Below are 15,245 nucleotides of genomic sequence, written 5' to 3'. Positions count from 1 at the left end.
AGAGATTGGTCCGTAGATTAAGACGCTGCGACCAGATCTTAATTATCTCTTTTAGTTTACGAGATATTCGCAATTGAATAAAATGGGCAAAATTGCAAAATGTCACTTTTAGCACTTTTAGTCGCGTTTTCGACCTTTCACTGTAGGAAATATAATTATTTTATATTTTTATCTGATAGAGAATTGCAATCTTTCATAATCAACAATTTGTTGTTGGTAGATATCTCTTTTAGTTTCAGAATATGAATTTTGAAAATCGTCGAAAAGAAAAAAAGTATCAAGCACCCCTTGGCGAATTTTTCTTAAGAATTAAAATTTCATCTCTCAGATTTCGGTTTTAACTATCCTATCTGATAGAGATTGGTCTGTAGATTAAGACGCTGCGAGCAGATCTTAATTATCTCTTTTAGTTTACGAGATATTCGCAATTGAATAAAATGGGCAAAATTGCAAAATGTCGCGCGCTTTTAGCGTTTTTCGACCTTCACTGTAGGAAATATAATTGTTTTATATTTTATCCTGATAGAGAATCTTCCAATCTTTCATAAATGCGTTCGTTGGTAGCTATCACGCTGGATTTTAGAGATATGAATTTTTGAAAATCGTCGAAAAAAGTATCAATTTTTTCTTAAGACTTAAAATTCATCTCTCAGCTTTCCACTTTAACTATCCTATCTGATAGAAAATAGTCCGTAGATTAAGACGCTGCGATCAGATCTTAATTATCTCTTTTAGTTTACGAGATATTCGCGATTAAATAAAATGAAATGATTGAATATAACACTCGAACGCGGTATCACAATAACTTAGAAATCATTTTCCCTGATGCGGAATTTAATTCTGTATCTGCCTGTATTTATTTACCTCATTTCCAGATAAGTATTGACTTTTTTTTGCATATTTTTGTTGCATATTTGATTAATGTGTTTTGAAGTTGATAAATATTTTCAATGGTTAGATGGCGCTACGATGTACGGTTTTGCATTAAATATTGCTTGTTGGTGGTAGTGAGTGCACACCGTCGGTAATGGATCACGCGATTTCGCGCAAGAGATAAGTTTGTTTACCTGCAGTTATCAATCTTTTATTTCACGTGGGAATCAAAACACACCGTTGTTTATTATATTAGCATCGTAAATTTTTAGCAAATATTCTTCAATTCTTTCATGAATCTAACTAACAATTTTTATTTTAATTCCTAATGCATTTTATTATCAGCAGATGATTACGAACCAATGTATTTACCTGAAGTGATGAAGCGAAAAGAAAAACGATGCATGTTTAAATTAAATATACTTAAATATTTTAATGTAAATCTGGCAATCTGGCAATCTGTCGCGCATAAGAAATCAAATTACGAAAATCGATTTTAATTTTTTGTACTTTTTACTAATCTAAACTTCAGGGAAACTACTGTATCATTTATACTCGTAGATGGCAATACCATGTGGATTTAAATTGTAAAATAAACTTGTATTGTATATTTCTATATTTATCAGCAATCGTGAACCTTCGACACAAGAATTGTGTTTGTTTGAACATAATATACCTACACTTTCTCACGCCGCATTTTGCTGCATCTTAGTTTAGTTTTGATCCCAGGTAAACAGCCAAATGCAATTCGCGCATAAGGTCGCGTGTGTTGTCGACGCGCCGGCTTTGCGCACCTCTTGTTTTCTTATCGCAACTGCCTCGTCGTTGCTTATGCAGCTTACGGCCAGTTTTGTGCCGATCGCTGATTGATCAGACGTATTTTTTGCGCGACTCGTATTGTTTATCCGGACTTCTGCTTTCGTATTATATTCGATCATCAATTGACTATTTAATTTTTAACTGACTTTGAGTACAGCTTTGAAGTATTGTTGTTGTGCGTAGTGTATCGCGGCTATGTTGTTTACCTGTTTTGAAGTGCCGTCGGCCATCTTCCAATTGGTAAATTGCTTTATTTATTTTATTCTGCACTTGCGTAAATGGCGTTTGGATTTCATTTAAAGTTAGGATGATAAATGTAATTGATTTAGTTTTTCCATTCCTAAGCGTCTGTCGGTATCCGATATAACGTCGCGTTCGTCGTGCAATAATGTGCCTTTCAAGGTGCATCATGGCCGCCGCCGGTATCTCAGCTCTGTTGCAAACAATACGGTCTTAAAACCCTAATTAATACAGTAAATTCATGTGAACGTTTGCATCTTTTATTAAATTCAATTATAATCCTAAGCCTTTCTAACTTGTGCCGATATTGCCAGCTAGCATTGTGTTCAATCTTGTGACTATTGACGCTTATCGGTGTTTGTTTCCAACTAGTGTGTTCTTATCTCGTTCGCCGTGTGGAATGCACCGTGCACACACATTTCGACAACAAACATCGTGTTTTGATGCACGAATTGATAACATTCTTTTATTTTGCATTTGTATAACATGTTTTAACTTTTATTATTCATTTATTATAGTAATTGAAGAAATACCAGTGAGGGTCAGTGACGTTTCATGAGTTACAATGCACAGGGTGAGAGTTCATGGGTGAGATTATAATTAAATTCTTCATTTCATGGGCATAATTCAGTTTCGCGTCATTGTAATTGTCATTCCGGTTTGAATTACTATAAATTTAATACGAGTACATTGCCCGCCTGGGAAATGCTTACTTTTACCGATCTTCTGATACATTCAACGACAAATTTTTCATATTAAATTATATTAATACAACGATCTTTAATGTTTACACTGAAATGCCCCTGATATGCGAATTTATTGACATTTTCTTTCGGTTTGCTCCGCCGGCTGATGTGAGATGCTAGGCCGGTTGGTGCATGAAAATAAAACTGATAAAAATTTATTTATTCCGTACCCTACAACTTGCACACGAGAATTGTTTGACTTCTACTTGTTTATCGGTGTTGTTAGTATTTCTATTCATTAGATTATATTTAATATTTCTAAATATTTCATTGAATTACTTTGATTTGTTCTTACCGCAGTTTTACTTGATCGGGAATTTCCCTTCAGTACAGTTCAACCATTTTCCAAATTTCGAGTTTTCTAGTGTCGATTCATGCAAACAATTCTGGTTTTAATGCAAATCCATTCCCTGATATGTTTCCTACTTGGCATCAATACTTGTTCTACGATTTTCAATCTCAGGATTTGCATTCCTGGTAAGTGTCATCATATTTTTGTATACTTAGAATAAGTACAGTATGTATGTATGTTTGATACTTCTGATTGTCAGTATTAGGTATATTTTTGTATATTTTCGTTATGCGAACTCTGCGGCCTACTAATATCAGCGCGACGTCAAAAATCCAGAATTAAATCTATGCCGGGTGGTATTTGTTGCTTGTTAAGTGACGGCTCGATTCCGGGCACCTTACGGGGCTAGCGGTAAAGTGACTCGTGCTCAGGGGCACCGTAAGACCCGCGAAAAAATTGAATAAAAGGGTGATTTTTGTCGCCCTTTTTCGTGAAATGTTTGTATTTTTTCGTGTTTGCGCGCGATCTATTCGGCTCACTATCGTCAGCGCGGCGTCTAGAGATGCGGAATTAAATTCTCCGTCGGGTGGTATTTGTTTGTTGCAGGAATTCGATTTGCAATCCGCGAAAATTTGCATAAAAGGGTGATTTTTGTCACCCTTTCTCGTGAAATATTTGTATTTTTTCGTGTTTGCGCGCGATCTATTCGGCTCACTATCGTCAGCGCGGTGTCTAGAGATGCGGAATTAAATTCTTCGTCGGGTTGTATTTGTTTGTTGCAGGAATTCGGCCGGCAACCCGCGAAAATTTGCATAAAAGGGTGATTTTTGTCACCCTTTCTCGTGAAATGTTTGTATTTTTTCGTGTTTGCGCGCGATCTATTCGGCTCACTATCGTCAGCGCGGTATTTAGAGATGCGGAATTAAATTCTTCGTCGGGTTGTATTTGTTTGTTGCAGGAATTCGGCCGGCAACCCGCGAAAATTTGCATAAAAGGGTGATTTTTGTCACCCTTTCTCGTGAAGTATTTGTTTTTGTGTTTGCGCGCGATCTATTCGGCTCACTATCGTCAGCGCGGTGTCTAGAGATGCGGAATTAAATTCTTCGTCGGGTTGTATTTGTTTGTTGCAGGAATTCGGCCGGCAACCCGCGAAAATTTGCATAAAAGGGTGATTTTGCAATGCGCTCTCGTGAAAGTATTTGTTTTTTTTGTGTTTGCGCGCGATCTATTCGGCTCACTATCGTCAGCGCGGTGTCTAGAGATGCGGAATTAAATTCTTCGTCGGTTGTATTTGTTTGTTGCGGGAATTCGGCCCGGCAACCCGCGAATTGCATAAAGGGTGATTTTTGTCACCTTTCTCGTCGAAAATATTTAATATTTTTGTTTGCGCGATCTATTCGGCTCACTATCGTCAGCGCGGTATTTAGAGATGCGAAATTAAATTCTTCGTCGGGTTGTATTTGTTTGTTGCAGGATTTCGACCAGCAACCCGCGAAGGTGGACTAAGACGACAACTGGACTAAAATACCCAGAACGCATAGTTATATTTTGGCAATTTATAATATTTTATATTTTCTTATTCTGTTATTCATTCTGATTTATAGAGTCCAAGAAATTGAAGATTGGATTGCCGGTGTTGATGATGATTCCAAATACGATTGAATGAAATTACAACATTTTGAGACTGATATTGATCATTTTTATGTATTTTGTTAAAAGATTTAAAAAATAGCATTATATAATTGCATATTATTATCCTGTTTTCATGCATGTTTTGTTAAAAATGGTGTATATATTGAGAAATTGAGTTTGTGATTCTACATGTTTCAATAAAATTGATGTTTTATATTTTTAACTATAAATTTTTATTGTTTTATTTGTTCCAAACGGAGAACATAGCTTGCAACATCGTTACTCCTTTAATTAATCCATAAATCCCTTAAACTTTAATGGAAATGCCACTGCTAGATATGAGAAATAGTTCCAAATCAATTTTATATTGTATCAATATTTATTTAAAAACGGTATCACTAGTGTCATCTATCCACGAGTAACTAAACTACGCCCGCTATTCAAGATTGCTGGAGATTTAGCCTCCTCAACTTTCTGCGATCCTAATATTCCATCTTTATTTTCTCGACTCTGAGAGGCAAAATGACACAAAATTTGGACTCGAAACAGTCGAAACTCAGGATTTGGTATTCGGATCGCAGAAAGGGTGAGGAGGTAAGTTGAAATAAAGAGGCGGTAAATATTAATGGCGGAAAAAATGAATGTTTAAAAATCTTTATTCTGCAAATTCGGTTTTCAAATTCTGAAGAATCTCGACAACTAAGAGGGCTAGAAAATTAAGAACTACATAATATTGATCCTTGAAAAATTGAAGAAAAGATTTTGTTATAAAAAAGGCAAAAGATTTCTCTTTTTTATGATGAAAATTAAAAAAAGTTAAACATTAATTTTTCCCACCATTAATATTTACCGCCTCTTTTATTTACATACCTCCTCACCCTTTCTGTGATCGAATACCGTCAGTTCATTTATTTCAGTCAAGTAATAATCATTGCCTCTCAGAAAATCAACAAAATGAATAAATCGCAAAAATGAAACTTCATTTTCGCCGTAACTAGTAGGTACTGCCTCTGGTAGCGACGGACCGAAACTCAAAACTTTCGGTTGTTGTCGTTTCTAATTGATAGATGGCACTTGCATGCACTTTTCAAAATAAATGGTTTAAGAAATCGTTAAATATGTGATCAGGTAGAAATAACAGAAATAATTTTAATTAGAAAAATTTAAAAATATTCTTTATTAAAGAAAACACACAAGCATAAATGTTGGGAGACAATTTGTGTAATAATTACAAAAGTTATTTAACATCATGAAATTTATTACTAACAATCTGAACAAGAATGGTCCTTCTACGATGTTAGAGTCAGGTGCAAAATCCCTAAAACAAGAAAAAATTAGTCCTTCGTACAGGTCGAATTCCTGCAACAAACAAATACAACCCGACGAAGAATTTAATTCCGCGTCTCTAGACGCCGCGCTGACGATAGTGAGCCGAATAGATCGCGCGCAAACATGAAAAAATACAAACATTTCACGAGAAAGGGTGACAAAAATCACCCTTTTATGCAAATTTTCGCGGGTTGCCGGCCGAATTCCGGCAACAAACAAATACAACCCGACGGAGAATTTAATTCCGCATCTCTAGACACCGCGCTGACGATAGTGACACCGCGTTCGCGCGATATAACAAAAAAGCTACAATTCCTAGCGCGACGCGTACTACGGCGCAAACACAACTTCACTTTCTATAACTCGCGTTACGGAATTTTCCAGCAAAACATTTTTATACTGGGAGATGCAAAATTAAATTCTGCATCTAGGAAAATTAATCCGAACCAATTATGACACCGCGTTCGCCAGTTATAGCAGAAAAACTACAATTCCTAGCGCGACGCGTACTACGGCGCAAACACAACTTTCACTATAACTCGCGTTACGGAATTTTCCAGCAAAACATTTTTATACTGGGGAGATGCAAAATTAGAATTCTGCATCTGGAAAATTAATCGAACCAATTATGACACCGCGTTCGCAGTTATAGCAGAAAACTACAATTCCTAGCGCGACGCGTACTACGGCGCAAACACAACTTTCACTATAACTCGCGTTACGGAATTTTCAGCAAAGCATTTTTATACTGGGAGATGCAAATTGGTGCATCTAGGAAAATTAATCCAGACCAATTGCTGACACCGCGTTCGCCAGTTATAGCAGAAAAACGACAATTCCTAGCGCGACGCGTACTACGGCGCAAACACAACTTTCACTATAACTCGCGTTACGGAATTTTCCAGCAAAACATTTTTATACTGGGAGATGCAAAATTAAATTCTACATCTGGGAAAATTAATCCGACAATTATGACACCGCGTTCGCCGGTTCCTGGCGAAAACTACAATTCCCTGGCGCGACGCGTACTACAGCGCAAACACAACTTTCACTATAACTCGCGCGTTACCCGGAATTTTTTCAGCAAAAGAGCACATTTTTTATACTGGGGAGATGCAAATTAAATTCTGCATCTAGGAAAATTAATCGAACCAAATTATGACACCACGTTCCGCCAGTTATAGCAGAAAAACTACAATTCTAGCGCGACGCGTACTACGGCGCAACCTGGCACTCACTATAATAGATTTTGGAATTTTCAGCAAAACATTTTTATACTGGGAGATGCAAAAGAATTAAATTCTGCATCTAGGAAAATTAATCGAACCAATTATGACACCGCGTTCGCCAGTTATAGCAGAAAAACTACAATTCCTAGCGCGACGCGTACTACGGCGCAAACACAACTTTCACTATAACTCGCGTTACGGAATTTTCTAGCAAAACATTTTTATACTGGGAGATGCAAAATTAAACAATCAGAAGTATCAAACATAGGTACATACATACTGTACATATACTAAGAACACAAAAATATGATGAGACTTACCAGGAGTGAAAATCCTGTGATTGAGAATCGTAGGACAAGTATTGATGCCAAGTAGGAAACATATCAGGGAATGGACTTGCATTATAACCAGAATTGTTCGCATGAATCGACACTACAAAAGTCGAAATTTGGATAATGGTTGAACTGTACTGAAGGGATATTCCCGATCAAGTAAAATTGCGGTAAGAACAAATCAAAATAATTCAATGAAATATTTAGAAATATTAAATATAATCTAAAGAATAGAAATACTAACACCGATAAACAAGTAGAAGTCAAACAATTCTCGTGTGCAAGTTGCGGTACGGAATAAATATTTTATCAGTTTTATTTTCATGCACCAACCGGCCTAGCATCTCACATCAGCCGGCGGAGCAAACCGAAAGAAAATGTCAATAAATTCGCATATCAGGGGCATTTCAGTGTAAACATTAAACATCAGTAAAAATATGCATTTCCCAGGCGGGCAACGTATTAAACTTGTTGTAATTCAAACCTGAATGACAATTACAATGACGCGAAACTGAACTATGCCCATGAAATGAAGAATTTAGTTATAATCTCACCCATGAACTCTCTCCCCGTGAATGGTAACTCATGGAACGTCACTGGCCCTCACTGGTATTTCTTCAATTACTATAATAAATTAATAAAAGTTAAAACATGTAATACAAATGCAAAATAAAAGAATGTTATCAATTCGTGCATCAAAACACGATGTTTGTTGTCGAAATGTGTGTGCACGGTGCATTCCACACGGCGAACGAGATAAGAACGCACTAGTTGTAAACAAACACCGATAAGCGATAAGAAGATTGCTAGCACAATGCTAGCTGGTAATATCGACACAAGTTAGAAATGCTTAGACTTTAATTTAAATTCAATAAAAGATGCAAGCGTCCATATAAATTTACTGTATTAATTATGTTTTAAAACCGTATTGTTTGCAACAGAGCAGAGATAGATACCGGCGACGGCCGTGATGCGACTGAAAAGCGAATACGTGCTCGGCGCACGCGAGGAAAACCCGCTTATATCGGAAACTGAGAGACGCTTAGCACGGAAAACTAAATAAATTGCATTTATTATACTAACTTTAAGTAAATTCCAGCGTTATTTACGCGAGTGCAGAATAAAATAAATAGCAATTCTTACCAATTGGAAGATGGCCGACGGCACTTCATCACACAGGTAAACAGAGAAACGTAGAGCTGCGTACACACCAACGGAACACACTCAACTAACGCCGCGTGCGGGCCGACCGTGCTGAGCACGCCGTGCACAAAGTCACTGCAGCGCATGTGCGTTCGATTTGCACTACCAACATTAAAAACAAAAACTAAAACACCTGTCAACAACCGAAAACTAACTAAACGTACACAATCCGACTAGGACGTTACAATAAACATGGAGAATGTATCAATGCGTCGAATGCGTTGTCTCGAACAGCAAACACAATGCCAAAATTTTATATATGTTTATATATATAATTTTATATGGATAATAGTAGTAAATAGAGAAACAATATAATTATGCTACTAAAAACAAATTAACTAACTATATTTTGAAAAATACACCACAGTTATTTCATTTTTTTGTCGTTTTGCGTTTTGGCGAAATAGATACATAAAACAATCATAATCAATGTGAATAAATTCAATTCGGATGCGTAAAATCGGCCAACTTTGCCGGGTTGCAAGTCTACCACACCCCTTCAGCCGACACACGACAACAGAGACATCTTATATCCAATTCAATCAATTCAAAACAATTGCAAATTGCAAAATACGTCTAGAAGAGAACCGAGAAAATCGCAACGAACGCAAACATGTCCAAACGCGCAAACGAAGTCAGGCATTTCGCACGCCCTCCTTACAGCATCGCCACCCTCACTCACACACACACACACACACACCTACTTTAGTATTATACACATTGCCCCAGATAATAAACAATTCTTGTTATAACAGAAACGCGCGTCATCAGTCGTCAAAAATATCACGCTATGCTTGTGTATGTGTGTGTTCGAATTTATAAGATTTCACAAACAAATGATTGATGTCGATATCCAAGTCTCTACAAGCGACTTCCTTGCTAGTCAAAAACGCACTGCTACATTTAATACACATCAATCCAGAGAGGAACCGCATTCGCAAACATTGTTTTGTTGAATCAAACAGACTCAAAACAAATCGCCTGAATCGAATTTAACAAAATATAACTTAGCAGTTGTCAATTAGCAAAATTTCTTTCCGTAAAGAGGTAGGCAGTGTTCTCATATATCGTCATCAAAATAATTCAAATAAAAAGTACGGCTTTTACGTGAACGCAAGAAACGCAAACAAAAATAAGAATCAATCTCCGCCAATTGGGGTAACAATCTTGTTGCGCAATTGAATCAACACACGTTTTAATAGTTAACAACATTCGCAGCAGCAGCAGATTGGTTTTACGTTGAAAATTTCGTGTTTTTAATATGATAGAGTTTAGTTGTAATGTAAATTTGCGTGCGCGTCAATTTCCATCCGCATCTTCAACGTGTTTATTGTTGTTGTTGTTGTTGTGGCAAATCCCGCTTCCGTTCCAGACTCTCGGCTCCCCCGACTTCCCTCCGCATCTCAATTATATATATTATGTATAGTATACTATATAGAATTCTTTTCTTTCTTTTTGTGTGTGTGTTTTTAAGATAATATTAATATATATATTTGTTTTAAATCATCGTTTATGTTTTTCCGCACTAGTCACTTTTTAATAAGCGTTCCAGCACTCGGGCGCGTTCTGTTTCCGTTGTTGGTGGTGGTGGAAGTGATGGTGTTGTTGTTGTTGTTGTTGCTGTTGGAGGTGGTGTGTCGACGACGATGACGACGCTAGATCTTCGGCGGTGTTATTTTAATTGTTATTAGATGAATTTTATTATGCGTTGCGGATGGCACTAGTGGCGGGGTTCATATCTTCTGAATCTTTTCGCCGACCACCACGGGATTGTTGCGTCGGATCTCCTGCGCGCCCATCTCGCGGTAGTTGAAGGAGCAGTCGTGCTTGTCGCTGTATCGATGCGCCGCGCAGAAAAGACCTCCACAACGGCATTCAAAGCCTACAACATTTATATTTAGAATAATATAAATTTAATTATAATAAACAACTAGGAAATATTGCATTACCTGTAAGACCAACTTTCTTGCGACACACGGCGCAACGGTTCTTTTTCTTTTTAGCATCCTTATCGTCTTTATCCGAGCCATCGTGATCTGCCGCCTCAACACTACTACTGCCAGGATTAACACTGTCATCTTCTGCAATCTACACAACCAAACACAGGCAATTAGCAATTAAATTACAGCCATAAACATAATTAAATTAAATTAAATTATTATCTAACGGGCTGGCTGTGACTAGCCGACGGCGATTGCCACTCCTGGAGGCGTTGCGATGATGATCCGGATGGGATACGACTCCGCGACATTGCACACCCGTAATTTTACATTTGTACGATCCGCGCGAAAACTGACGACTGACGGCTGACACTTACAGGTAAATCTGTCGTTGACTGTTCCGAGCTGCAAATCGGCGATGGGAGGCGCGGTACCGTCGGCTGCGCCGTCGCGGTCTCCATGGGGCTGGGGCGCGACGGTACAAACGTACTGCTGGAAGGGCTCGGCGCTGAAACTGGCGGTTGTTGTTTCTTCTTTAAAGCTTCCTGCAAACAACGCACACACACAATTATTAACAAATCACTTACATTTTATCTTGTTTTTTATCTTACCTTATAACATATTGAACATAAACCATCGGTGGCTGGACATCCGTAGAAGCCGCACCCCGACCGGCAGAGGGCCTGCATTGGATTGCTCTCCTTCTCCATGTTGTGTGTTGATTATCCTAATTGGCCTACGTTCTCAGCTAGCTCCCCCAGGGATGTCTTGTGTCTTGTGATGATTTCCTCCGCTTTGCTTTCAATCTGTTGCGTTACGTGCTGCAAAAAGAAGAAACGCTTAATACAGGCGCCCCGACCCAACAACAACCGACCGAAATTATCGATATTTTATGACATGGGAATTTTGCATTTTTTAGATGTGACGAGATTGATTGTTGATTGAAGTGTGGCGACGTACACGTAAACAACGCAGAAAACAAGAGAAAACAACAATAATAATTAATTAATAACTATTAATTGTATAAATTAGAAATTATTACGATTTTTGATCAAATGAAAGTGCAATCGAAGCAAAATTTAAATCAATCATCGCATGTGCGCGTGACTTTGTCCTAATGAAATTAAAAATGCAGTAAAAATGAAACAGTCACTGAATTTCAATCACATCGCTTTTGTTTTCATGTTACACACAAACACACAATATGTATATCTATGTGTTTGGGTAGAAGTGAGATGTCGAAAATCTAGGACGCGATTGCAGCTTCGTGTCCTAGTTTCAATCTCGGCGGTGGGGCAGGCCGCGCGCGCGCGCAACAACCGAAAGAAAGCAAACCGCGCGTAGGTCGTTATATAACGCATTAGCATAATTCGCAATTACGCACATACCACGATCCACGATTCTTCAAAATTCAGGCAAGACTTTCACCGAAAAAAAACAACATACAACATTGCACAGCGTGCATAGCACAGTTATATACGCGTCGTTACCGTTTATCTGCCGCGCGCTGTGCGAGTGTTTTTTATTATTTCACTTCGCTTTTTATATAGGAAAGTGGGTCAGCGCAATTCGGCACCATGGTACCACGTCTGTGCGCTCTAGCCGCGCGTCTTGTACACGACTTAACGGGACCGAAATTTCGGTCGGGTTAAACAAACACACACGCACGCAAACACGGGCGGCGGTGGCGGCCGTGATAAATGACCTGATTATCGCCGATTCACAAACGAAGGTTGAAGAAAAGCGACGCGGGGAAAGAAGTGAAATAAAAAAAGTACACGAAACAACCCAGACGGCGTGTATCGATTTGTGCAAACACGCCAACCCGCCATATTGGTGGTCATACCGGAGGACAGACAATTATAAAAAAGAAGGGACGCAGAAATTTCAAAATGAACCGTTACTTCACATTTCGTCGGAAACTGGTATGCTTCTCACGACGGGACCACTTTTTCTGCTTTACATCCACCGAGTGTTACACGAAATTTACCAAAAATAAAAAATCATTTAACCTTTAAAAATATCAAGATAATAAACAAACAAATAAAAAAATAAAAATTTAACATAAACATTTATAACACCCTGTATATCATTGGGAGATAAATGCGGAAGGAACTTTTTCAAAGTTCAACGCTGCCAAAACAAGCGACGAGCATCAACGGACGATCCATGCGTGTCTCGACTCAAAACCGGTCCACAAAAAAACACACACAACGATTCCGCGTAGTTAAAAAATGCAATTATCAATCGTACAGGACGCGACGCAAAAGGAAGAAACAACATTACAAATTGTAATGTGGTGAAACAACGTCACCACCTCACCACACACAACAAAATAAAGTGCAAATCGTTCGCGTTGATTCGAGGTCGCGCGACGATAAAACGCGAATGACGTATGACGTATGTGGAAACGACGAAATTCATAGAATCACAACGCGTCAAATTTAAAAAAAGCAAACGCATGCGCGACACGAAGTCGTGACGTCACCACCGCACGCCAACACACAACGCACAAAGCGAGTCAGCGGATCGTCATCATACACGCCCCGATATACACTCGCGCGCGCATAGAGAAAAGTGCACACCACACACCAACTGCGGTGACCTTGAAAGGACGCCAACGGTATATACCTGAAGAGTGAAGGTATTGCAGCAGGTAGCCACAAGTGAAACATTCCGGGAAACAAATAAACTCTCTAGTGGAAGATGATTCACCCTTTTTCCGTTAATGACGGCGCTTAATGTTCAAATAATCGCAAATATTCGACGCTATATGTCTAGACGCATTGTTCATGCCCATAGATATTATTCTAGAACACTCGCTCGCGCGCGCGGCAATTGTTTTTGTTTACGATGTGCGCGCGCGTACAAACATGACGTCATCGGCGACTAATCCGAGTGTACGCGAGTGCATCATCACCATCGGCATTGAATGAATCGAAACACTCGTCGAAATTTCATCAGCGCCGCGCACAAAACAAGGACACACACAATAATACAATCCGCCTAAATAATAAACATAATATTCATTTACAGCAAGCAAAAATATTTTCTTTATTTTGTTATTCAACCCGCATTTTATGTGTTTACGTTCCGTTTATCTTGTTGACACATACAACGCCGTCGGAAATACCCGAACAATAACAAAAACGCAGCGCGATGCCCAGCGACAGGTTGTACTATGTATAAACTCACCGTACGATACCGAAATCCCCTCGCAGTGCGTATAGTAATCCAGAAAAATAATCGATATGTGCGAAAATCAGCTGATGGCTTTCAAACTGCGCACCAATCCGCAGCACACGCGACACGCACCACAACTACACCCAAACACGATGAGTATTTACGTATGTTTCATTCACTGACAACTCCTCACGAGGTTTTCAGACTGCAGCAAGTAGATGCGTTTTCGCGACACAACCGTCGAAGAATGAGTCGAATGTGGTAGGCGGCGATGAATTTAAACACGGGTGGCTTTGTTTGGCGGACGAAAACAAAAGAATTTGGCGTTTCTCGAGCAAAGAGTGCTGGTGGCGAGCGCACGCGCGCATACAGAGCGAACGCCAACTCACGACTGGCGCGGCGGCGATTTCTCGCAACTTTACATGACTGTGCAACTGTGTGCTGTGCTGCGCACGCGTATTCCTCACGCCAAACAAAGCGCGCAGATATACACGAAACAAGTGCGACAAGGATGCACAGCGTGTGTGTGCGTCGCGTATACGACAAGATGGCGGGCTGCAGCAGGCGAACGACGACGCCAAATGCGCAGTTTTCAGACGTCGCCACCAACTACAGCTACAAGATTATACATTAATATTTAATTAACTCCAAACAACATCACCATAGCATGCAATAAAATCAACACACAGCTATATAATGAACGCGGCTGCAAATTTTTATTTATTTAAATATATTGCTGAAAAAATATACACGGTTCTAATCAGCTGTGCGGATATGTAAAGGTCGCACACGCCACACACACGTGCGCGCGCAGTACGTATTGTCGCTTGCTTGATGATTGTACGATTTTGTTTGTTGAAAGAGAAAAAAATGAAGCACGACTCGCAGTGTACATATGCGAGAAAATGGCCGACCATGGCCGTACGGTGCCACCAGCACAGCGCTCGGCGACACCTGCGCTCACGCAAGTTCCCCTCGCTGCGCCCGTATTAAAATGCGTGCAAACCCACCCCAGATAAACCCCGCACCATTTGGTACTCGTACCCCCTTGATGCGGGCGGGCGCACGTGAATAAAATGCAATTTAAGTTGGACTTACGTGTGAGACGACTATGAGTCTGCAGTAATGGTGGTAGTAGTGTCCGCGAAAATGGTATCCGAAAATGGCGCACACCGTGAGTGTTCAGCGAGTACGCCGCCGCGCCGATGGCGTGCGATGGAAGCCGTGGCGATTGACGAGAGGCGATCGCTGCGAGGGTAAGGCGTCGACGACAACGACGAGCGAACGTTCGCCTCGCACAGACTGGTGTCCACGACGCGAACGGGCGAGCGTGCCGACACGACCAGACGATTGACAAAACTGGCGACGGGCGCGACGGTGGCGACGCGCTCATGGCTCGGCCGGCGGAAGCGGACGGAATTAGCAGC

At 39.8% G+C, this 15,245-nt stretch overlaps 1 protein-coding gene and 2 long non-coding RNA genes across 4 annotated transcripts; 1 reads left to right on the top strand and 2 right to left on the bottom strand.

The window, feature by feature from the left end:
* Positions 1-1,873: 1,873 nt before the first annotated feature.
* On the top strand, positions 1,874-4,832 carry LOC135801312 (uncharacterized). The gene is made up of 4 exons (XR_010550349.1): positions 1,874-1,932; positions 2,451-3,155; positions 4,444-4,505; positions 4,575-4,832. It is a non-coding gene; the product is annotated as an uncharacterized lncRNA (long non-coding RNA).
* A 928-nt stretch (positions 4,833-5,760) lies between these two features.
* LOC135801069 (uncharacterized) lies at positions 5,761-8,792 on the bottom strand. Its single transcript, XR_010550284.1, has 4 exons — positions 8,636-8,792; positions 8,047-8,116; positions 7,481-7,592; positions 5,761-5,920 (listed from the first exon to the last, which is right to left on the bottom strand). It is a non-coding gene; the product is annotated as an uncharacterized lncRNA (long non-coding RNA).
* Positions 8,793-8,943: 151 nt separating this feature from the next.
* Positions 8,944-15,188, bottom strand: drn (doctor no). Of its 2 annotated transcripts, none has more exons than XM_065314746.1 (5): positions 14,917-15,188; positions 11,247-11,456; positions 11,013-11,180; positions 10,645-10,783; positions 8,944-10,577 (listed from the first exon to the last, which is right to left on the bottom strand). In XM_065314746.1, exons 2-5 carry the CDS (start codon positions 11,343-11,345, stop codon positions 10,429-10,431), a joined length of 555 nt encoding a protein of 184 aa, XP_065170818.1. In that variant the 5' UTR covers positions 11,346-11,456; positions 14,917-15,188; the 3' UTR covers positions 8,944-10,428. The 2 variants fall into 2 exon arrangements, with proteins under 2 accessions (XP_065170818.1, XP_065170819.1); XM_065314747.1 differs by lacking the exon at positions 14,917-15,188 and adding an exon at positions 13,831-14,219.
* Between the last annotated feature and the right edge of the window lie 57 nt (positions 15,189-15,245).

This window comes from Atheta coriaria, unplaced genomic scaffold (genome assembly GCF_025399875.1).
Source record: "Atheta coriaria isolate IRGN ID8LTWV9N9 unplaced genomic scaffold, Caltech_Dcor_3.1 hic_scaffold_10_pilon, whole genome shotgun sequence".
Lineage (NCBI taxonomy): Eukaryota > Metazoa > Arthropoda > Insecta > Coleoptera > Staphylinidae > Dalotia > Dalotia coriaria.
This window is presented reverse-complemented; position numbering and strand designations above follow the sequence as displayed.